At 46.2% G+C, this 24,056-nt stretch overlaps 1 protein-coding gene across 1 annotated transcript in view; it reads right to left on the reverse strand.

The window, feature by feature from the left end:
• Positions 1-508: 508 nt before the first annotated feature.
• LOC149436246 (von Willebrand factor A domain-containing protein 5A-like) overlaps positions 509-24,056 on the reverse strand; it is an 85,550-nt gene continuing 62,002 nt past the window's right edge. The window contains exons 17-20 of the mRNA XM_089661818.1: positions 21,523-21,567; positions 13,893-14,002; positions 10,519-10,645; positions 509-3,625 (exon numbers count right to left, since the gene is read on the reverse strand). Of these exons, the coding sequence (XP_089517944.1) occupies positions 3,546-3,625; positions 10,519-10,645; positions 13,893-14,002; positions 21,523-21,567 (362 nt within the window). The 3' untranslated portion in view covers positions 509-3,545. The remainder of the gene's footprint in view (positions 3,626-10,518; positions 10,646-13,892; positions 14,003-21,522; positions 21,568-24,056) is intronic.

Raw genomic sequence — 24,056 nt, forward strand, 5'->3', positions numbered from 1 at the left:
AAAATGCAGCCGAGGTTCCCAGTACGGTTGCGTTTCCCAGTGCGGGCTGCGTACCATTACAACTAATGGCACCCGCCCGCAATTCTCTGTGCGGGTGGTGCGGCTGCACGGATATGAAGCGGGGGTCACTGTAACTGTTATGATTATTATTATATATTTTCTCCACTAGGTGGCAGCAGATGCATTGGAGTAACACATGATAAATACCCTAGTATTGTAGGAACAAACACACTGACATGGTGACTGGGGTGACATGATGACTGGGGTGACATGGTGACTGGGGTGACATGATGACTGGGGTGACATGGTGACTGGGGTGACATGATGACTGGGGTGACATGGTGACTGGGGTGACATGGTGACTGGGGTGACATGGTGACTGGGGTGACATGGTGACGGGGGTGACATGGTGACTGGGGTCTATAGGTCACATTCCTGACTGCATATATTTGTTATATATTTATAAATATTCTGTTTTCATAATATTCCAGAACACTGACACATGAGAGATTATCACACAATCTTTATTGCACAGTAGGCCTCATTCAAGATCCGAAGTAATAAGTATTTTTATTATTTGTATTATTATACAGGGTTTATATAGAGACAACAGTTTGTTCAGCAGTTTACAATATAAAGGGAGACGATACAGTTCAATACAAGAGTGTTAGGAGGGCCCTGATCCTGGGAGATTACAATCTAATAGGTGGTATAAAAGGTAATAACTGTGGGGGGGATGAACTGATGGGAGATATAGAAGATTTGGTTATTAGCTGAGGGCAGAGAAGAAGACAGGTTTTCAGAGATCGCCTAAAAGTGGGCAGAGTAGGTGATAGTCGGGTAGATTGGTGTAGAGAGCTCCAGAGGATGGGGGAGGCTCTGGAGAAGTCCTGGAGACGAGCATGGGAGGAGGAGACAAGGGAGCTAGAAGTCGTGGGAAGAGCGGAGAGGACGGTTTGGGTGATATTTGGGGACAAGATGGGTGATGTAGTTTGGGGCAGTTTTCAAAAATTTGTTTGCAATTCACTAAAAACGCTACTAAAATATCACATGACCACTGCTATTTTAATGCTGGTGTCCTTAACAACCAGTAAACAGCTAGTTGATAAGGATCGGGAGGCTGCCGGTGAGCAGGATTCCTTACTGACAGCAGAATGTAAACTAAAGAATTGCCCGCATTACAATAAAAAAAAAAAAAAACATCGTGGGGGTCCCCTCTCCAATCCACACCAGGCCCTTTGGATTTGGTATGGATTGTGAGAGTAACTCAACACAAAATTTGAAAAAAAAATACGTGTGGCGTCCCCCTAAAATCAATACAAAACCCTTTTCCGAGCATGCAGCCTGTCAGGCAAGGAAAGGGGGGGGGGGGTGAACAAGTGCCTCCCCCGAACCATACCAGGCCACATGCTGTCAACATGGGGGGTGTGCTTGTTCCCATGTTGATGAGGACAAGGGTCTCTTCTCTAAAACCCTGCCCTGGTGATTATGGGTGCGACTTATCAGAATCTGGAGGTCCCCTTTCACAAGGAGCCACCCAGATCCCAACACTTCCCATGTGAATGAGTTAGGGGAACATAGCCCATATCCCTACTCATTCATCAAAAAAACACAGCAACAGATCCTTTATTAAAGAAAAAAAGCATTGTCCCCCCAAAGTAGATGTAATGTCAATCATGATGAATGGCAGCCGCTGACCCGAAAAAAAGAAAGGACTATTACTCATTCACCAAAAAAAAAAAGTCCAAAGTTTAAGAAAATGCATAAACAGTTTTTGACAAGTCCTTTATGCAACACCCGCCCCCCCAAATCCCAACCCTTCCCATGTGAATGAGTAGGGGTACATAGCTCATATCCCTACTAATTCATCAAAAAAACACAGCAACAGGTCCCTTATTAAAAAAAAAAACAAAAAAAAAAATGTCCCCCAAAATTAGATCCAATGTCAGTCATGATCAGAGGTGGACTGACAACTCATGGGGCCCCCGGGCAATAGGGGATCATGGGGCCCCTGTGTCCTTGCCCACACTCAAAAAAAACTATAAAAAAGGTACTGACCCTGGGCCCTCGGGCAGTGCTGGAGTGCTCGAATGGTCAGTCCGTCCCTGGTCATGATAAACGCCGGCCACCAACCCAAAAAAAAAAAAAAAAGACTATTACTTGTTCACCAAAAAAAAAAATGCCCAAAGTTAAAAAAATGCATAATAAACAGTTTTTGACAAGTCCTTTATGCAACCCCCCCAGATCCCGACCCTTCCCATGTGAATGAGTAGGGGTACATAGCCCATATCCCTACTCATCAAAAACAACCACAGCAACAGATTCTTTATTAAAAAAAAAAATTGTCCCCCAAAATTAGACCCAATGTCAATCATGATGAACGCCGGCCGCTGACTTGAAAAAAAAAAAAAAAAGGACTATTACTCGTTCACCAAAAAAAGAAAAGTCCAAAGTTTAAAAAAAAAGGAATAAAAAAGTTTTTGATAGGTTCTTTATGCAACCCCCACAAAAATCCCGACCCTTCCCATGTGAATGAGTAGGGGGTACACAGCCCATATCCCAACTCATTCATCTTAAAACACAACAGATCCTTTATTACGAAAAAAAAAAATTGTCCCCCCCAAAGTAGATCCAATGTCAATCATGATGAATGCCGCCGACCCGAAAAAAAAGAAAGGACTATTACTCGTTCACCAAAAAAAAAAGTATCCAAAAGTTTAAAAAAAAGGAATAAACAGTTTTTGAAAAGTCCTTTATAACCCCCCAAAAAAGATCCCCCAAAGTAGATCCAACTTCAATCAAGACAAACGCCCGCAAAAAAAAAAAAAAAAAAAAAAAAAGCACCAACGCTTGGCTTCCACCAAATGACAGCTCCACTGCTCAATAAACTAAGGGGTGGGGCTGCCCAATGAGGTCACTGGGTGACCCCGCCCCCATATGACATCATCGACTGGGACATCATTGAACCCTGGTAAAGAGCTCCTTTTTACACAGTACCCAGGCACGGTTCACTGTTGTCACCAACAGAAAACCCGTGAGAAATGCCATGCAGCCATCACAAGAATGCAAGTAGGCAGGAAGTGGCTGCAAAGAGGCTGTGGGAGATCAGCAGCACTGAGCTAACACCAAGGATGACAAAAATTATAATATTTTAATTGGAAAAAAAATGTATTACATCTACATTATCGGGGAGATCGTAGGAAATAGGGTGCGGCCGGGCTTCTATGAGTGCAATAATAGGGCGGAGTCACTTTTTGGTATGTGATGCTGCACATGGGAACTGCCGAGTGCGTTTGCCCTGTAAATATAACAATAAAATTCTGCTCTTTGATATATAAAAATAATGTGACAGCAAACAACAAAAAATAGACATTTTTCATATCCCAGTGAGTAAACTCAACACAGGTAACACTGGTACGGCTCACATATAGAGGAGCGCAGTACAAACGTGGGGAAGGCGCAGTGACATCTCGCAGTGCAGGAAGATTCCGAAATCCAGAACAAAAAGCCTTCCAACACCTTGGATCCTCCAGACTCCTCTCCTCTCACAGTCCGAACACTTTGGGTTCCACCGAGGATCTCAGCAGCTCATTTCCGGCTCGGACCAGCCCACCCAGAGAAGAACCTAAGGACACATCAATGTCACTTATGTATTCCAGGCGCCATCTAGCAGGCAGTTAAAGGAACAATCCGACTCATGAGATCTGTGCAGATTCAGAAAAGATTAACAATAATAAAGTGCAGCGCTAAAATGATTAATAAATAAAATATTCCAAATAAATAAATGATGTGACAGTTTGTGGTAAAGTGCTTGATACAGGGGTTGATGGTGACTTCAAACTTCAGTGGTGTGCCAAGAAAGTATAATAAAAATACGCACTCACCAGATGCGTATTTTAAATACGCATGTAAAGTGATAAAACCAAATCTGACAAGTGTCCATCCATCCATTAAGGAGGCCTCTGGCTGGATCCTATCTACACCCACCAAGGGAGACACCTGTAAAGCTGTGTACCACCCAGAGGGAGGATAGTCCGTAAACGGCACACCCCATCCATCCCATCCTGAGAGGAAGACCTCTGGTTTTATCACTTTACATGCGTATTTAAAATACGCATCTGGTGAGTGCGTATTTTTACTATAATTTCTTGGCACACCACTGAAGTTTGCAGTCACCATCAACCCCTGTATCAAGCACTTTACCACGAACTGTCACATCATTTATTTATTTGGAATATTTTATTTATTAATCATTTTAGCGCTGCACTTTATTATGGTTAGTCTTTATGAGGTTTTTACTTGGTTACCTGCAGGGGCGGACTGACCATTCGAGCACTCGGGCACTGCCCGAGGGCCCAGGGTCAGTAGGGGGCCCCATGAAATGCCCCTGGTACCTTTATAGGCATTTTTGGGTGTGCTTTGAGTGTGGGCAAGGACACATGGGCCCCATGATCCCCCATTGCCCGGGGGCCCCATGAGTTGTCAGTCCGCCCCTGGTTACCTGTATGTGCTATAGCTGCTAGTTTTAAAAGCGCTCACTGATTCTATTTTATTAGATTCAGAAAAGCACTGACTGTGATTGTCATATTTCACATGACTGTCATATGCCTTTAAGTGTTCTTTGTATTTTGTCTCTGCTCCTCCCTTTCCTCTGGTTTAGTTCATGTTGTATAGATAGCCCCACCCTTTTTCCCAGTCAGGGGCGGACTGACAACTCATGGGGCCCCCAGGCAATAGGGGATCATGGGGCCCCTGTGCCCTTGCCCAAACTCAAAAAAGCCTATGAAAAAGGTACCAGGGGCATCTCATAGGGCCCCCTACTGACCCCGGGCCCTCGGGCAGTGCCCGAGTTTCCAAATGGTCAGTCCACCCCTGTTCCCAGTAATGCTTTTCAGCTTCATGCCTCATGTCTTATGGAAGCAGGTCACATGATGATCTTTTGACCAATCCGATGTTCATTGTTGTAAGATTCTCTCAGTTTCTAGAATAAACTTCACAAGATCTACAAGGTGTCGTCTGGATCGGGTCACTGCCTGTGATATTCAACTAAGATTGGAGTTATCACTATCTCATCACATCTGTAAGTTACAGAGATCACACTTTCAATGCTTAGATTGGAGAGACAGAACAATGAAGTCTCTGTACGTTGGACACATGGGGCGGATTTCAAAGGTCTGTTCATTTTTTCTTCTCCAATCACAAACAGTAATTGGTTGTATTTAGTGATTTCCTCAGACTGACTTTTTAAAAACAATATCCTGCTTTATCCACTGGAGGACCTCAGACATAGGAGATACGGCCTAAAAACGGGAACAACGTTTCCGGGGTGTATCTCCTATGTCCCGCTCTTCTCCCCCTTGCGGTTGCTCCCTGGATGCAAATATTTGACATTACTGGCTGTCACGACAGCCGGGAATTGCTTTGTACTGTATAGCAGCAGTGGCTGTCAGACGCAGCGGCTCCTGAGTAGAATGACACTTGCAGATAATCATTGAGTAACACAATGTAGCAATGTGTTGTTACATTGTATTTACCATTTCATTCATATGTAGATCCAAGCTGTGACCTGCATAAGACGTCACCTAAAGAAACATTACAAGTAAAAAAAGAAACATTTAAAAAAAATGTATTCTTATTTAACCCTGAGTTTTCTCTGAACATTCCAGGACTGAAACATCCTACTTTGCTGTCCCTTTGGGGAACGCAGTTCCGGCACCTCCAGCACTGAATGTATGTAATGGTAAGGCGTGCGGGGGTGTGCTGGACGGTCTATTCATGCTGGCGGCTGGGGGATCTATTGTTGCTGGTAGGGATCTATTTTTGCTGGTAGGGATCTATTGTTGCATGGGTTTCTATTGTTGCTGGGGGAGTCATTTGTTTTCTGGGAGGGATATACTGTTCAGGGAGAGGTCTATTGTTGCTGGCTGCTGGGAGATTTGTTGTTGCTGCTGGGGGGGTCTATTGTTCCTGGGGTGGTATTTTGTTGTGGGGTGTCCATTGTTGCTGGGGGGAGTCTATTGTGTGTGTGGGAGGGTCTGTTGTTGCTGGGGTGCGGTCTATTGTGGCTCACTGTGGGGGATTTATTTTACTGTCTTTCTTGTTATTAATAAATTCCATGTTATTAATAAATGTCATACTTGGCAGCACAAAATGATACTTGGTCCTGTATTCTCTAAAATGGGTGATACTGGGAGGCGGGTAGGGGGTGGAACCAAGGGACAGTGCTCAGAGGTGGGTAGGGGGTGGAACCAAGGGACGGGGCTCAGAGGGGGGTGGAACCAAGGGACGGTACTCAGCGGGGGGTAGGGGGTGGAACCAAGGGACGGCGCTCAGAGGTGGGTAGGTGGGGAACCAAGAGAAAGTGCTCAGAGGTGGGTAGGTGGGGAACCAAGAGACGGTGCTCAGAGGTGGGTAGGGGGTGGAACCAAGGGACGGTGCTCAGGAGGTGGGTAGGTGGTGAAACCAAGGGACGGTGCTCAGAGGTGGGTAGGGGGTGGAACCAAGGGACGGTGCTCAGAGGTGGGTAGGGGGTGGAACCAAGGGACGATGCTCAGAGGTGGGTAGAGGGTGGAACCAAGGGACGGTGATCAGAGATGGGTAGAGGGCGGAACCAAGGGACAGTGATCAGAGATGGGTAGAGGGTGGAACCGAGGGACGGTGATCAGAGATGGGTAGAGGGCGGAACCAAGGGACGGTGATCAGAGATGGGTAGAGGGTGAAACCAAGGAATGGTGCTCAGAGGTGGATAGCGGATGGAACCAAGGGACGGTGCTCAGAGGTGGGTAGGGGGTGGAACCAAGGGACGGTGCTCAGAGGTGGGTAGGGGGCAGGGACAAAAAATGATTTAGAAGGGGGGAGTTCCTGCACCTACTCCCTGAGAAAAAAATCCCTGACAGTATGTAATGTTAAGGAGAGGGGTGGGCAGTTGTGTCATACGTGGTAGCACAAAATGATACTTGGTTCTGTATTCTCTAAAAGGGGTGATACTGGGAGGTAAGTAGCAGTTAGAACCAAGGGACACTGCTCAGAGATGGGTAGGAGTTGGAATCAAGGGACGATGCTCAGAGGTGGGTAGGGGGTGAAACCAAGGGACGGTGCTCAGAGGGGGATGGAACATAGGGATGGTACTCAGCGGGTGTAGGGGGTGGAACCAAGGTATGGTGCTCAGAGGTAGGTAGGGGGTGGAAACAAGGGAAGGTGCTAAGAGGTGGGTAGGGGGTGGAACCAAGGGACGGTGCTCAGAGGTGGGTAGGTGTGGAACTAAGGGACGGTGCTCAGAGGTGGGGAGGAGATGGAACCAAGGGATGGTGCTCAGAGGTGGGGAGGAGATGGAACCAAGGGATGGTGCTCAGAGGTGGGGAGGAGATGGAACCAAGGGACGATGCTCAGAGGTGGGGAGGGGGTGGAACCAAGGGACGATGCTCAGAGGTGGGGAGGGGGTGGAACCAAGGGACAATACTCAGAGGTGGGTAGATGGTGTAACCATGGGACGGTGCTCAGAGGGGGATGGAACATAGGGATGGTACTCAGCGGGGGGTAGGGGGTGGAACCAAGGTATGGTGCTCAGAGGTGGGTAGGGGGTGGAACCAAGGTATGGTGCTCAGAGGTAGGTAGGGGGTCAAAACAAGGGAAGGTGCTCAGAGGTGGGTAGGGAGTGGAACCAAGTAATGGTGCTCAGAGGTGGGAAGGTGGTGGAACCAAGGGACAATCCTCAGAGGTGGGTAGAGGGTGTAACCGAGGAACAGTGCTCTGAGGTAAGTAGGAGGCAGGGACAAAGAATGATTTAGAAGGGGGGAGTTCCTGCACCTACTCCCTGAGAACAAAAATCCCTGACAGTATGTACTGTTAAGGAGAGGAGTGGGGAGTTGTGTTTGCCATAATTAACCCTCCTTACACTGTGCTGGCAGATTTCATTATTACTTGTAAACTCGACACTGCCTGACACAGCGAAGGACTGAAGATCTGAGACTTGGGTGGGGCATTGTTAAAAACTGTCTCTGAGTTTGTTTCCTCTTTTCCCTTTGCCTTCTATTCAAAGCAATAGAAGCTGCCTATAGTGCCCCATCTGTAAACCTGCTCCAAAGAATCCACCAAGAAGAAAATAAATATTAGAAAGAAATATATCTTTAGGTATGCTGTGTGAATAAGAACACATAAACACAGTCTGTAGGTACAATTTGAGCACAAAGGTGGAAATACACTTTAAACTTTTTCTTTTCTTAGTTTTGCATTGAGCGTGGAAGAACTGGCACTTCTTCAGGCACTGAGTAAATTGGAGTAGAAAGTGAAGAGAGATGGAAGGTTTTACAGTTGTCACCAGAACAGGAATAGAGGGAAAATCTTCCAATGGGGACAAGTGTGAGTGACAACTCACTTTGGGGAGATCTCCTGCACAGGAAGTCTTCTCAGCAAAACACAGACAGGAAAAAAAAAATAAAACGACTGGGCTGCTCCAACCAAAACTGAAAAATAATGTTTTGCTAAGCCCTACAATTTAGGACTCATTCACATATCCTGCTACGTGATTTACACAGCGTGATTGTCATGTGACTCTGCATGTTGCATCCCACATGGAAGAAAAATATATTTGAAATATATTATAAAAATGCTCTTCCCAAATATATTGCCATATATTTGATATGCTTAAATTTTGGCCATATTCAATATTTTTCAATAAATAAATAAATAAATATATATATATATATATATATACACATACACACATGCATGTTGAAGTGCGTTTTTATTTCAAAATATATTTGAAATACAGTATATTTGAAATGTATTTTTAAAACTATATGTCTTTAAAAATACAAATCTACATTTTTTTTAATGCATTTACAAATATATGTTAAAATAAATTTTTTATATGTTTAAAAAAATCTGAAGAATATATGAAAAAAAATATTTAAAAATTTTTAAAAATATATTTTTTAAATATATTCTTCAGATTTTTTTTTTAACATATAAAAAAGTCATTTTTACATATATTTGTAAATGCATTCCAAAAATGTAGATTTGTATTTTTAAAGACATACAGTATATTTGAAATGTATTTTTAAAAATATTTTTCATATATTTTGTAATAAAAATGCATTTCAACATATATATATATATATTGAATACGGCCAAAATTGTAGCATTTCAAATATGTGGCAATATATTTGGGAAGAATATTTTTAAAATATGTTTCAAATATATTTTTTCTTCCATATGGGATAGGGCCAGCTTCACTTAAATGGGCTGCCCTATACGTGTTTGTCGCCCAAAAAGAAGCTCCATTTCAGGTGTGGTTTGCCGCAGTGGCCAGCATCGCATCGCAATCACGTCTAAATCGCATTGTGTTTGGGGTGCTATTGAAGGAGAATGGCACCCAAACGCGTTTTGTGCATTTTGCAGCCCTTGACAGGAGTCTGAAGAGAATCGAGGGCGATTTTTCCCTGCATTTCCAAATCGCAAAGTGTGAATGGGGCCTCAACTCCTTGGTGCGGACAGTACACATATATGAGGGGTGGACTGCAATGCCGAGAAGCCGCATACATGTGTACCATAATGTGAGCACAGCTGTACCGAGTGTGTGCGCACCCCGCGCACTTCCGGCACAGTTACCGACGGTTAACGGAAAGCTTCCTATCACTATTTGCAATTCGGAGCTTTCCCATGATGTGACCGCTGTGACCGCAAATCACAGCGGTCACATGATTTTAAACCCCGCCCCGGACTCCCGGCATCTGAAACCCCTTAACTCCTTGTTGCCGAACGAACGCAAATATGCGGCCTCTTGGCGGCTAGGCATGTTCATGTACCTAAAAGATGGGCCGACAGTGATGGCACAATTACCTGTGGCTAACGGAAAGCTCCTGATTGCTAATTGCAAATGGGAGCTTTCTGATCATGTGACCACTGTGACAGCCAATGAGAGTGGTCATATTATTTATTTCAGGTACTTCTATAGCGCCGTCAATTTACGCAGCGCTTTACATATATATTGTACATTCACATCAGTCCCTAACCCTCAAGGGGCGTACAATCTAAGGTCCCTAACTCACATTCATACATACACATACTAGGGACAATTTATACAGGAGCCAATTAACCTACCAGCATGTCTTTGGAGTGTGGGAGGAAACCGGAGTACCCGGAGGAAACCCACAGGGAGAACATGCAAACTCCAGGCAGGTGGTGGCATGGCTGGGATTTGAACCAATGACCCGAGTACTGGCAGTTGGAAGTGATTAGCCACTTAGCCACTGCCATATGATCTTGAACACCGTCCCACCTCCAGGCATCTGAAACCCCTTAAAGGGCCGGCAGGCGCCAGCACCAAGGGGTTCAGCAAAGCAGAGAACAGCATTTTTTAACTGAGCTGAATATAAGGATGTTTCGTAGACCAGTTGGAAGAGAATCACACAATTTAGGAATCACAATAGCTTGGATTCTCTGTGAAGACAAATGAAGGGCCGGCATTTCTCCAGACACCTCATCCTGACCTTCGGCCCACCATTTCTCAGGACTTACCTGCTTTGGCCCTGACCCAGGAGACAGCCTTCTCCACCAGCAGCTCCCACTCTGCTCTCTGATCCAGACAGCTGCTGTGAAGCCAGATCACCGCCAGGACCGTCACCCACACCGACACCTCCACGTTCTGCAGAGGAGGGAAGAATAAGAAGTACAGTGAAGGAAATGCATATTTGCTCCCCGGCTGATTTTGAATGTTTCCCACTCCCAAAGAAATGATCGGTCTAAAAATCGAATGTTCGGTGTATTGTGACACTGAGAGACAGAATACAACAACAAATTCAGCAGAAATGCGTCTAACAAATGATGACTGATCTGCATGTTCATGAGGGAAATAAGGATTTGATCCCCTTCACAAAACATGACTTAGTACTTGGTGTCAAATCCCTTGTTGGCAATCAGAGGTCAGACATTTCCTGGAGTTGGCCCCCAGGTTCGCACACATGTCAGGAGGGATTTTGGCCCACTCCTCTTGGCAGATCCTCTCCAAGTCATTAAGGTTTGGTGGCTGACGTTTGGCAACTCAAACTTTTAGCTCCCTCCACAGATTTTCAATTGGATGAAGGTCTGGAGACTGGCTAGGCCACTCCAAGACCTTAATGTGCTTCTTCTTGAGCCACTCCTTTGTTGCCTTGGCCGCGTGTTTTGGGTCATTGTCATGCTGGAACACCCATCCACCACCCATTTTCAATGCCCTGGCTGAGGGAAGAAGGTTCTCGCCCAAGATTTGATGGTACATTGCCCCGTCCATCGTCCCTTTGATGCGGTGCAGTTGTCCTGTCCCCTTAGCAGAAAAACACCCCCAAAGCAGAATGTTTCCACCACCATGTTTCACAGTTGGGATGGTGTTCTTGGGGCCATAGGCAGCATTCTTCCTCCTCCAAACACGGCGAGTTGAGTTGATGTCAAAGAGCTCGATTTTGGTCTCCTCTGACCACAACACTTCCCACCAGTCCTCCTCTGCATCATTCAGATGTTCAGTGGCAAACTTCAGACGGGCCTGGACATGTGCTTTCTTGAGCAGAGGGACCTTGCGGGCACTGCAGGATTTCAGTCCTTGTCGGCGTAATGTGTTACCAATTGTTTTCTTGGTGACTGTGGTCCCAGCTGCCTGGAGATCATTGACAAGATCCTCACGTGTAGTTCTGGGATGATTCCTCACTGTTCTCATGATCATTGACACTCCACGAGGTGAGATCTTGCATGGTGCACCAGACCTAGGAAGACTGACACTTGTTTTGTTTTTCTTCCATTTGTGAATGATTGCACCAACTGTTGTCACCTTCTCACCAAGCTGCTTGGCCATAGTTTGGTAGCCCAGTCCAGCCTTGTGTAGGTCTACCATCTTGTCCCTGACATCCTTGGACAGCTCTTTGGTCTTTGCCATGGTGGAGAGTTTGGAATCTGATGGTTTGATGGCTCCTGTGGACAGGTGTCTTTTATACAGATAACAGAATGAGATAAGAAGCACTCCCTTTAAGAGACTGCTTCTAATCTCAGCTTGTTACCTGTATGAGAGATACCTGGGAGCCAGAAATCCTGCTGAATGATAGGGGATCAAATCCTTATTTCCCTCATGAACATGCAGATCAGTCATCATTTGTTAGACACATTTCTGCTGAATTTGTTGTTGTATTCTGTCTCTCAGTGTTACACCGAACATTCCATTGTTAGACCGATCATTTCTTTGTGAGGGGCAAACATTCAAAATCAGCCGGGGATCAAATAGGCATTTCCTTCACTGTATCCGTACAGTTCTCAGTTCTTAAAGATGAAGTTCAATCTGCATATATTTTGCTTTCCCGGGTTCCTCACCCTCCCCTCATCAACATGCTAATGACATTAAAAATAAAAAAAAACAACAAACTTTCTGTCTTCATAACATGCTTTTTTTTTTAAGATCCAATAATGTCATCACTGGGTCTGTGTTCTTCGCTATGTAATGCAGGCAGATCATGGCTGGTGGGAGGGTGCTGTACATAGCTTCCTGAAAAAATCACAGCACCCTGCCTTAGTACTCTTCTCTGTCCTGATGCAAGCAGTTGGCTGGCCATTGGGAAGAGTTATGCAAATGTTAAAATGTCCTGATAGGTGGTTGTCAGTGTCTGGAGGAGTGGGCGTTCCAGGACCCACCACCCTAGGTATTGCTCACATGTGATGCTGAGCCTCTATGATTGAAAGAGCCAAAATTTAATGAATGAAAGAGGCGCATCAAGGACAGTAAGACATGGGTGTAAAGGGCTAGATGATACTGGACCAGGGGCGGACTAACCATTTGGGAACTTGGGCACTGCCCGTGGGCCTGGGGTCAGTAGGGGGCAGCATGAGATGCCCCTGGTACCTTTCATAGGCTTTTTATGGGTGTGGTTTGAGTGTGGGCAAGGACGCAGGGGCCCCATGATCCCCTATTGCCCGGGAGCCCCATGAGTTGTCAGTCCGCCCCTGTACTGGACATCCTCCAGCCAGTAAATGAGGCGGGATCCGGTGCTGCAGCTTCTAATGCACATTGTGAGAAGCTCACAGTGTGCAGTGAAATCAGAGGAAGAATTCACATGAGCATACCAATACATCCGTATGAAAGGCTGTAGGGTGTTCCGTGCAGCCATAGGCAGGCAGCCTGTTCATATGAATGACAGCAGGGCGGACTGACCATTTGGAAACTCGGGCACTGCCAGAGGGCCCGGGGTCAGTAGGGGGCTGCATGAGATGCCCCTGGTACCTTTCATAGGCTTTTTTGGGTGTGGTTTGAGTGTGGGCAAGGACACAAGGGCCCCATGATTTCCTATTGCCCGGGGGCCCCATGAGTTGTCAGTCCACCCCTGAATGACAGGTGCATAGCTGCGTGGACCTGTAGGGACCTCCAAGCACATTCCTACATCCACGCGGGACCAATGCATGGATCAGAACACAGTCTGTCTGGAGATCCATGCAGGCCTATACAGAGATGAATGCTTGAAGGTCTGTGCAGGTCTGTGCAGCCGCCCAACTGTCACTGATTTCTTCATAGATGGTACAGATCTGACCTAGCAGCAATCTGTTCAATTTATTAACGGATATTGTAATGAATCGGTTCTGCCAGTAGATGGCAGGATGTGAAAATGAGTCATCACTTTGGTCACTTTGTATCTTTTTCTTGTTCCATCTCTCCATTACTTATCCTGGGTACTTATCCTGGGTACTTATCCTGGGTACTTATCCTGGGTGCTTATCCTGGGTGCTTATCCTGGGTGCTTATCCTGGGTGCTTATCCTGGGTGCTTATCCTGGGTGCTTATCCTGGGTACGTATCCTGGGTGCTTATCCTGGGTACATATTCTGGATACTTATTCTGGGTACTTATCCTGGGTACTTATCCTGGGTACTTATCCTGGGTACCTGGTCCGGGGTGCCGGCCTTTATGCTGCTCTCAGATACTCCCAGTATAGTAGAGAATCTCGGGGTCAGGTTCCAGGATCCGTCTGCATTCTGGAGGGAAATCAGCCAAACTGGAGCGGCAGGCAGAGATTGATATTAAAATAGGATTCAGAAATGAAGATGACAGATATTAAAACTGCATTCACACCTGAGCAATGCACTGCGCCAAGCGTTCGGCAGGAGAGCCCATTGACTTGAGTGGGTTCCACATCAGAGTCCACCCTTACATCAGGGTCCCTAGCAGAGTGTCTCCTTACATCAGGGTCCCTAGCAGAGTTTCCCCTTACATCAGGGTCCCTAGCAGAGTTCCCCCTTACATCAGGGTGCCCATCAGAATCCTCCCCTTACATCAGGGTCCCTATCAGAATCCTCCCCTTACATCAGGGTCCCTATCAGAATCCTCCCCTTACATCAGGGTCCCTATCAGAATCCTCCCCTTATATCAGGGTCCCTATCAGAATCCTCCCCTTACATCAGGGTCCCTATCAGAATCCTCCCCTTACATCAGGGTCCCCATCAGAATCCTCCCCTTACATCAGGGTCCCCATCAGAATCCTCCCCTTACATCAGGGTCCCTATCAGACTCCTCCCCTTACATCAGGGTCCCTATCAGAATCCTCCCCTTACATCAGGGTCCCTATCAGAATCCTCCCCTTACATCAGGGTCCCTATCAGAATCCTCCCCTTACATCAAGGTCCCTATCAGACTCCTCCCCTTACATCAGGGTCCCTATCAGAATCCTCCCCTTACATCAGGGTCCCCATCAGAATCCTCCCCTTACATCAGGGTCCCTATCAGAATCCTCTCCTTACATCAGGTCCCTATCAAAATCCCCCCCTTACATCAGGGTCCCAAGCAGAATCCTCCCCTTACATCAGGGTCCCTATCAGAATCCTCTCCTTACATCAGGGTCCCTATCAGAATCCTCTCCTTACATCAGGGTCCCTATCAGAATCCTTCCCTTACATCAGGGTCCCTGTCAGAATCCTGCCCTTACATCGGGGTCCCTATCAGAATCCTCCCCTTACATCAGGGTCCCTGTCAGAATCCTGCCCTTACATCGGGGTCCCTATCAGAATCCTCTCCTTACATCAGGTCCCTATCAAAATCCCCCCCTTACATCAGGGTCCCTATCAGAATCCTCTCCTTACATCAGGGTCCCTATCAGAATCCTCTCCTTACATCAGGGTCCCTATCAGAATCCTTCCCTTACATCAGGGTCCCTGTCAGAATCCTGCCCTTACATCGGGGTCCCTATCAGAATCCTCCCCTTAAATCAGGATCCCTAGCGGAGTCCCCCCCCCCCCTTACATCAGGGTCCCTAGCAGAGTCCTCCCCCTTACATCATGGTCTCTATCAGAGTCCTCATCAGTGGCAAAATCACCATAAGGGGAGACTCTAAAAGAGAACCTAAAGTCCCTCACATCATTGTCCCTATTTGAGTCCCCCTTACATCAGGGACCCGACCAGAGTCCCCCCTTGCAAGTCCCCTTGATGTAAGGGGGGATTCCAATGGAGACTCTTTATGTAAGTGGGGACACTGATGAGTAATTTATTGGCCTGTGAATATTTGTAAAATACACAATGTGGTCCTCATACTGAAGAGTTTGGAGACCCCTGTAGTAGGGTGACACTGGAGCGACAGCTGTGAGTCTGCGACTGATGACATCACATCCAAGATGGTGGCACCCTGCAGTAGTCTCCGGGCTGTTAGATGTCTGCACAAGGGAGGATTGTTTAGGAAAATAACATGAATAAAATACATTTAAAGGGTAACTCCACTTTTGTTAAGAGAAAAGCATTCCCCTCGAGGTGATCTCTGTACATTGCAGGGATTTCAACAAACTCTATTGCAGATTCCTACCTTTTGTGGTTCTGAAGAAATAGCTGTTTGTTTGCCTGTGTCCGAGTGTGAAATGAATACAAATGTGAGTGATTTTATAATCCTCAATCAGCTACCGCACTTGCAGGGCTCCAAAGAAGAAAGTGGCAGGGTCTGCATCCCTTTAGATGTGATTTCTCACCACAAATGCCATTTATGTTGCAGGGGATGCCCAAAATCTGACTTGCATCTTAGTGCTGACTTCTGGGAAATTCAGTGACCCAATCACACAAGTGGGAAAGGACATTTCTGGTTGAGTTCTGTACACCATCTGTATACCGAACACCTCCAGGTTGCCAAATTTAATTGCATTTTACATAAAATTACAGTGGCTGCAGATTTGAAAGAAAAGGTCATTTTTAATAACATTCTATTACAATACAATCACTCCCCGGTCATCTCCCACCCCGACTACTGCAACTCCCTCCTCACTGGCTTGCCTTTGTATAGGGCCAGGCTATCCCCCGTCCAGTCCATCATGACTACTGCTGCCAGACTCATCCACCTTACCAACCGTTCAGTGTCCTCCACCCCTCTCTGCCAATCCCTCCACTGACCTCCACTCAGTGTCCTCCAGTGTCCTCAATCCCTCCACTGACCTCCATTCAGTGTCTTCCACCCCTCTCTGCCAATGCCTCCACTGGCCTCCATTCAGTGTCCTCCACCCCTCTCTGCCAATCCCTCCACTGGCCTCCATTCAGTGTCCTCCACCCCTCTCTGCCAATCCCTCCACTGGCCTCAACTCAGTGTCCTCCACCCCTCTCTGCCAATCCCTCCACTGACTTCCACTCAGTGTCCTCCACCCTTCTCTGCCAATCCCTCCACTGGCTTCCACTCAGTGTCCTCCACCCCTCTCTGCCAATCCCTCCACTGACCTCCACTCAGTGTCCTCCAGTGTCCTCAATCCCTCCACTGACCTCCATTCAGTGTCTTCCACCCCTCTCTGCCAATGCCTCCACTGGCCTCCATTCAGTGTCCTCCACCCCTCTCTGCCAATCCCTCCACTGGCCTCCATTCAGTGTCCTCCACCCCTCTCTGCCAATCCCTCCACTGGCCTCCATTCAGTGTCCTCCACCCCCCTCTGCCAATCCCTCCACTGACCTCCATTCAGTGTCCTCCACCCCTCTCTGCCAATCCCTCCACTGGCCTCAACTCAGTGTCCTCCAGCCCTCTCTGCCAATCCCTCCACTGACTTCCACTCAGTGTCCTCCACCCTTCTCTGCCAATCCCTCCACTGGCTTCCACTCAGTGTCCTCCACCCCTCTCTGCCAATCCCTCCACTGACCTACATTCAGTGTCCTCCACCCTTCTCTGCCAATCACTCCATTGACCTCCATTCAGTGTCCTCAACCCTTCTCTGCCAATCCCTATACTGACTTCCACTCAGCGTCCTCCACCCCTCTCTGACAATCCATCCACTGACCTCCACTCAGTGTCCTCCACCCCTCTCTGCCAATCCCTCCACTGACCTCCACTCAGTGTCCTCCACCCCTTTCTGCCAATCCATCCACTGACCTCCATTCAGTGTCCTCCACCCCTTTCTTCCAATCCTTCCACTGACCTCCACTCAGTGTCCTCCACCCCTCTCTGCCAATCCCTTCGCTGGCCTCCACTCAGTGTCCTCCACCCCTATCTGCCAATCCCTCCACTGACTCAGTGTCATCCAACCCTCTCTGCCAATCCCTCCACTGGCCTCCATTAAGTATCCTCCACCCCTCTCTGCCAATCCCTCCACTGACCTCCACTCAGTGTCCTCCACCCCTCTCTGCCAATCCCTCCACTGACCTCCACTCGGTGTCATCCACCCCTCTCTGCCAATCCCTCCACTGGCCTCCACTCAGTATCCTCCACCCCTCTCTGCCAATCCCTCCACTGGCCTCCACTCAGTATCCTCCACCCCTCTCTGCCAATCCCTCCACTGGCCTCCACTCAGTATCCTCCACCCCTCTCTGCCAATCCCTCCACTGACTCCAGCTCACCCAACAAATCAAATTCAAGAAACTAACATCAACTTACAAAGCCATCCACAACTCACCCCCCCCAGCTACATCACCAACCTGGTCTCAAAATACCAACCAAATAGTTCTCTTCATTCCTCCCAATACCTCTTGCTCTCTAGCTCCCATGTCAACTCCTCCCATGCTCACCTCCAGGACTTCTCCAGAGCTGTTCCCATCCTCTGGAACTCCCTTCCCCAATGTGTCCAGCTATCTCCATCTCTGTCTACTTTTAGATGATCCCTGAAACCTCGTCTCTTCTGAGAGGCCTATCCTGCCACCACCTAACAACTGTACATGTACAGTTGCAAGAAAAAGTATGTGAACCCCTTGGGATTACGTGGAGTTTTGCATGAATTGGGCATAAAATGTGCTCTGAGCGTCATCTAAGTCACAACAATAGAAGAACACAGTCTGCTGAACATAATACTACACAAAAATTAGATGTTGCCATGGTTTAATTGCACATGACATGTAAACATTCACAGTGCAGGGAGGAAAAAGTATGTGAGGCCCTAGCTTAATGACTTTTCCCAGAGCTAATTGGAGCCAGGAGTGAGCCAACCTTGACTCCAATCAGTGTGATGATATTGGATGTGTTGCTCACAGCTGTCCTGCCCTTAAAAAACACACACCTGTTTTGGGTTTACTGGTTTCAAGAAGCACTGTCTGATGTGAACCATGCCTCGCAGAAAAGAGCTCTCAGAAGACCTATGATCAAGAATTGTTGACTTGCATGAAGCTGGAAAGGGTTACAAAAGTATCTCCAAAAGCCTTGATGTTCCTGTGTCCACGGTAAGACAGACTGTCTACAAATGGAGAAAGTTTAGCACTGTTTCTACTCTCCCTAGGCGTGGTCGTCCTGTAAAAATGACTGCAAGAGCACAGCGCAGAATGCTGCATGAGGTAAAGAAGAATCCCAGAGTGTCAGCTAAAGACCTACAGAAATCTCTGGCACATGCTAACATTTTTTTTGACACATCTACAATAAGGAAAACATTAAACAAGAATGGAGTACATGGGAGGACACCACGGAGGAAGCCATTGCTGTCCAAAAAGAAGATTGCAGCACGTTTAAAGTTTGCAAAAGAGCACCTGGATGTTTCACAGCACTACTGGCAAAATATACTGTGGACAGATGAAACCAAGATTGAGTTGTTTGGGAAGAACACACAACACTATGTGTGGAGAAAAAAAGGCACAGCACACCAACATCAAAACCTCATCCCCACTGTGAAACATGGCGGAGGGAGCATCATGGTTTGGGGCTGCTTTGCTGCCTTAGGGCCTGGACAGATTGTTGTCATTGATGGGAAAATGAATTCCAGAGTTTATCAAGACATTTTGCAGCAAAACGTACGACCATCTGTCCGCCAACTGAAGCTCTGCAGAGGATGGGTGATGCAAGAGGACAATGACCCAAAGCATACAAGTAATTCAACAAAACAATGGCTGCAACAGCACAGAATACACCTTCTGGAGTGGCCCAGTCAGAGTCCTGACCTCAACCCCATTGAAATGCTGTGGCATGACCTTAAGAGAGTGATTCACACCAGACATCCCAAGAATATTGCTACACTGAAACAGTTTTGTGAAGAGGAGTGGTCCAAAATGACTCCAGATCGTTGTGCAGGTCTGATCTGCAACTACAGGAAACGTTTGGTTGAGGTTATTGCTGCCAAAGGAGGGTCGACCAGTTATTAAGTCCAAAGGTTCACATACTTTTTCCTCCCTGCACTGTGAATGTTTATATGTTACGTGCAATTAAACCATGGCAACATCTAATGTTTGTGTAGTATTATGTTCAGCAGACTGTGTTCTTCTATTGTTGTGACTTAGATGATGTTCAGAGCACATTTTATGCCCAATTCATACAAAACTCCACGTAATCCCAAGGGGTTCACATACTTTTTCTTGCAACTGTATTTTGCCCATCAGCCCATCCCCCACAGTAATTACCTTTTGTACCTCTCAACCCTCCCTCTTAGATTGTAAGCTCTGTGGAGCAGAGCCCTCTGATCCCTCCTGTATTCATTTGTATTGTAATTGTACTGTCTGCCCTTATATTGTAAATCGCTTTGTAAACCGTTGGCGCCATAAATCCTGTATAATAATAATAATATGACTTGTGCACATGCTATATTAATTTTTTTATTTGCTAGTTTTTTTTTCCATGAAAGTAGAGTTACCCTTTAAATACACATACACTCTTATGGGAAGATTGTTGTGGAAGTGGTTGATCCGGAGACGGGGTCCCCTGTAGACATACATTAAGGTTTGTTGTTTATCCTTAATCAGTTAATGGTGAAACCTCAGTGGCCAGCTCAGTGGATTGCTGTAGGAAAGTCCTGGATTCTTTCTTGGATACACAGAATATAACTGGATATAACATTTATAGGGAAAGTTGATCCAGGGAATATCCGATTGCCTCTCGGGGGTTGATTCCTCTGGATCAACTGTGGGTGGAGGATTATAACTTTATTTTTTAATGGTTGAACTGGATGGACTTTTGTCTTTTTTCAGCCAGACTTATGCAGGCCATAGATGGGTCGAAAATCGGCCGATTTTTTGGCCGAAAATAAAATCGCCCGATTTTCGGATAGTTAGTGGTTTAATTGTTCGGCCGTTTTTCTGTATTTTGCAGATTTTTTTTATCGGTAAAGTTGGAAAAATATCGGCCGATTTTGCCGATCGGCCGATTTTCGCGGCATTTATGGGCAAATCGGCCGATCTTTTTACCGATAAAAAATCTGCGCATGAGCAGTGACCTGCAAGAGGAAGACAAAAAGAAGAAGAGGATGAAGAAGAGGAGGATGAAGAAGAAGAGGATGAAGAAGAAGAGGATGAAGAAGAAGAGGATGAGGAAGAAGAGGATGAGGAAGAAGAGGATGAGGAAGAAGAGGATGAGGAAGAAGAGGATGAAGAGGAAGAAGAAGTGGAAGAAGAAGAAGAGGATGAAGAAGAAGATGAAGAAGAAGAAGAAGAGGATGAAGAAGAAGAAGAAGAGGATGAAGAAGAAGAAGAAGAAGAGGATGAAGAAGAAGAAGAAAAGGATGAAGAAGAAGAAGAGGATGAAGAAGAAGAAGAAGAAGAGGATGAAGAAGAAGAAGAGGATGAAGAAGAAGAGGATGAAGAAGAAGAAGAGGATGAAGAAGAAGAAGAGGATGAAGAAGAAGAAGAGGATGAAGAAGAGGATGAAGAAGATGAAGAAGAAGAAGAGGATGAAGAAGATGAAGAAGAAGAAGAGGATGAAGAAGAAGAAAAATTCCAGTCCTGCAAAAGGTGTCCATGCAGAGAGCTCCGCTATTTCTTTGACAGTGCTTTGACAATTATAGCAGTTACAACAATGTACAGTATCTATTTGTTTCCGATTAAAAACATCTGTATCCGAAATGGATACAAATAGATGCAATGTTGCAACCGCTATAAATGTCAAAGCACTGTCAAAGAAATAGTGGAGCTCTCTGCAGGGACACTTTTTGCCGGCTGCAGAGGGGATGAAAATCGGCCGATTTTTTTACCATTCCTGGTAACGTCGGCCGATTGAACGACCGATTTTTCATTTTTTAAAGAAAAATCGGCCGGTTTTCTCCCCATCTATGGCCTGCATAACTATGTAACTATGTAAAGATGTTGAACCCTGGTCATCTGTGGTGGTGTTGGGTGTTTGCCCCAGACAGAAATGATACATAACTCTGTGCTGTACTGTACCTGCTTCTGGACCATCAAAATAATGATCATGAAGGATGTACAAATCTGTGGAATAAGAAAGACATCCTGTTATTAACAGCATTTTATTTCATCCCAACATACCAAACAATGAATGGATTTCCCCAAACTCAAATGTAAAGGAAATTGGGCTGTCCTGTGATGAATGGATGTTCACTGCCACATTGTTCCACCAGGTGAACCAATACAAAGACCAGTAGCCTGGTAAACGGGTCCATTCCAAGTCCACTTCTTGTTTGCAGGGACTACAGTGCACCCCACACTTGATCACATTCCCTTCCAGAGCTCAGGTACCCCAACTGGCGTTCAACAAGTGAATGGGTCATAGGACAAGGATATCTAACACTGAACAGCATCATCATGACATACAATTCAATTAAAAAAAATCTCCAAATAACAGCATCTACAGTAAATCATAGTGAGGTGACGTACCCTATAGGGCAGTGCAGCACATGATTACCCCTTTTGGTACTAGAGCCATATTTGCCTCACAGAGTTTAGGGGTCAAGGTTGGATAATGTTGAGAGTTTAGGAGTCAGGAGTAAATAACACACAGAGTTCAGGGGTCAGGATTAGGTAATGTAGAGAGTTCAGGGGTCAGGAGTAAGTAACGCACAGAGTTCAGGGCTCAAGAGTAAGTAACGCACAGAGTTCAGGGGTCAAGAGTAAGTAACGCACAGCGTTCAGGGGTCAAGAGTAAGTAACACACAGAGTTCAGGAGTCAGGAGTAAGTAATGCACAGATTTCAGCAGTAAGTAATGCACACAGTTCAGGGATTAGGATTAGGTAATGTAGACAGTTCAGGGTACAGGAGTAAGTAACACACAGAGTCCAGGGGTCAGGAATAAGTAGTACCCAGAGTTCAAGGTTCAGGAGTAAGCAACACACAGAGTTCAGGGGTTAGGAGCAAGTAACACACAAACATCAGAGGTCAGAAGTAAGTAACACACAGAATTCAGAGGTCAGGAATAAGTAACACAAAGAGTTCAGGAGTTAGGAGTAAGTCACACAGGTCAGGGGTCAAGAATAAGTAACACACAGAGTTCAGGAGTTAGGAGTAAGTAATGCCCAGAGTTCAGGGGTTAAGATTAGGTAATGTAGAGCGGTCAGGAGTAAGTAACACAGAGTTCAAGGGTCAATAATAATTAAACACACAGAGTGCAGAGGTTAGGAGTAACAAACAGAGTTCCGGAGTCAGGAGTAAGTAATGCACAGAGTTCAGAGATTAGGATTAGGTAATGTAGAGAGTTCAGGGGTCAGAAGTAAGTAACACACAGAGTTTAGGGGTTAGGAGTAACAAACAGAGTTCAGGGGTCAGGAGTAAGTAACACACAAACGTCAGGGGTCAGAAGTAAGTAATACACAGAATTCAAAGGTCAGGAATAAGTAACACAAATAGTTCAGGAGTTAGGAGTAAGTCACACAGGTCAGGGGTCAAGAATTAGTAACACATAGAGTTCAATGGTCAGGAGTAAGTAATGCACAGAGTTCAGGGGTTAGGATTAGGTAATGTAGAGAGGTCAGATGTAAGTAACACACAGAGTTCAGGGGTCAGGAGTAAGCAACACAGAGTTCAGGGGTTAGGATTAGGTAATGTAGAGAGGTCAGAAGTAAGTATTACACAGAGCTCAGGGGTTAGGCGTAACAAACAGAGTTCAGGGGTCAGGAGTAAGTAACACACAAAGGTCAGGGGTTAGGAGTAAGGCCACAGGTCAGGAGTAAGAAATGCAGAGTTCAGCAGTCAGGAGTCCATAACAAAGAGGTCAGGGGTCAGGAGTAAATAACGCAGAGATTTCAGAGGTCAGAGTTACATAACAGACTTTAAAGGTCAGGGTTAAGAGTTCAGGGATCAGGTCAGTAGCATGTTACCCACAGACTGTGACTTGTACATATCATTCCCAGGCCCCAGCATCATCCCAGGGTGCTGGCTAGTGTACTATTCATTGTGTAGGCTCAGACTTATTACATTGTGCAAGTGCCTATCCAAAATGCCATGACTGTAGCAGTCTGCGTGTGCGGCAGTATGAATCGCCATGCACATGTGAGGCACTTTGGTGGCACCATTTTTGAATTGCTGTTTGTGCAGTGTGTGATGAGTTGAAGCCTACGCATTTCAAATTTTATGCTGATAAATCCGGGGACATGTATTTCCCAGGGACAGACCCCTCATAACAGAGACTACCCCTGGGAAACTATGACAAATAGCAACCTTAACCAATAGCCCCCGATGAGACAGCATGTTTACAGTGACAGGTTGTCTTTAATGAGGCATTAGGGGTCATATAGACCCCTGACTTCTCCCTGCACTCCACAGAAGTGGAGTCCAGGGTCCAGATCACGCTCTGTTAGCTTCTTTCGTGGCAACAGCAGCCAGGGAAAAGGACAGCAGAAACCAGAAGTGACACAATCTTCATTGCTTTGGGTTCTTACTAGCTCTTGCTGGTTTTTCTCCTGTCTACCCAGTGACACCCACCATGTGGGTCCTGGGCTTCCAGGTAGGGTAGCGGAGCCTGAGA

The sequence above is a fragment of the Staurois parvus genome, unplaced genomic scaffold (genome assembly GCF_062004578.1).
Source record: "Staurois parvus isolate SC_StPar_1 unplaced genomic scaffold, SC_StPar_1.0 ptg001394l, whole genome shotgun sequence".
Classification (NCBI taxonomy): domain Eukaryota; kingdom Metazoa; phylum Chordata; class Amphibia; order Anura; family Ranidae; genus Staurois; species Staurois parvus.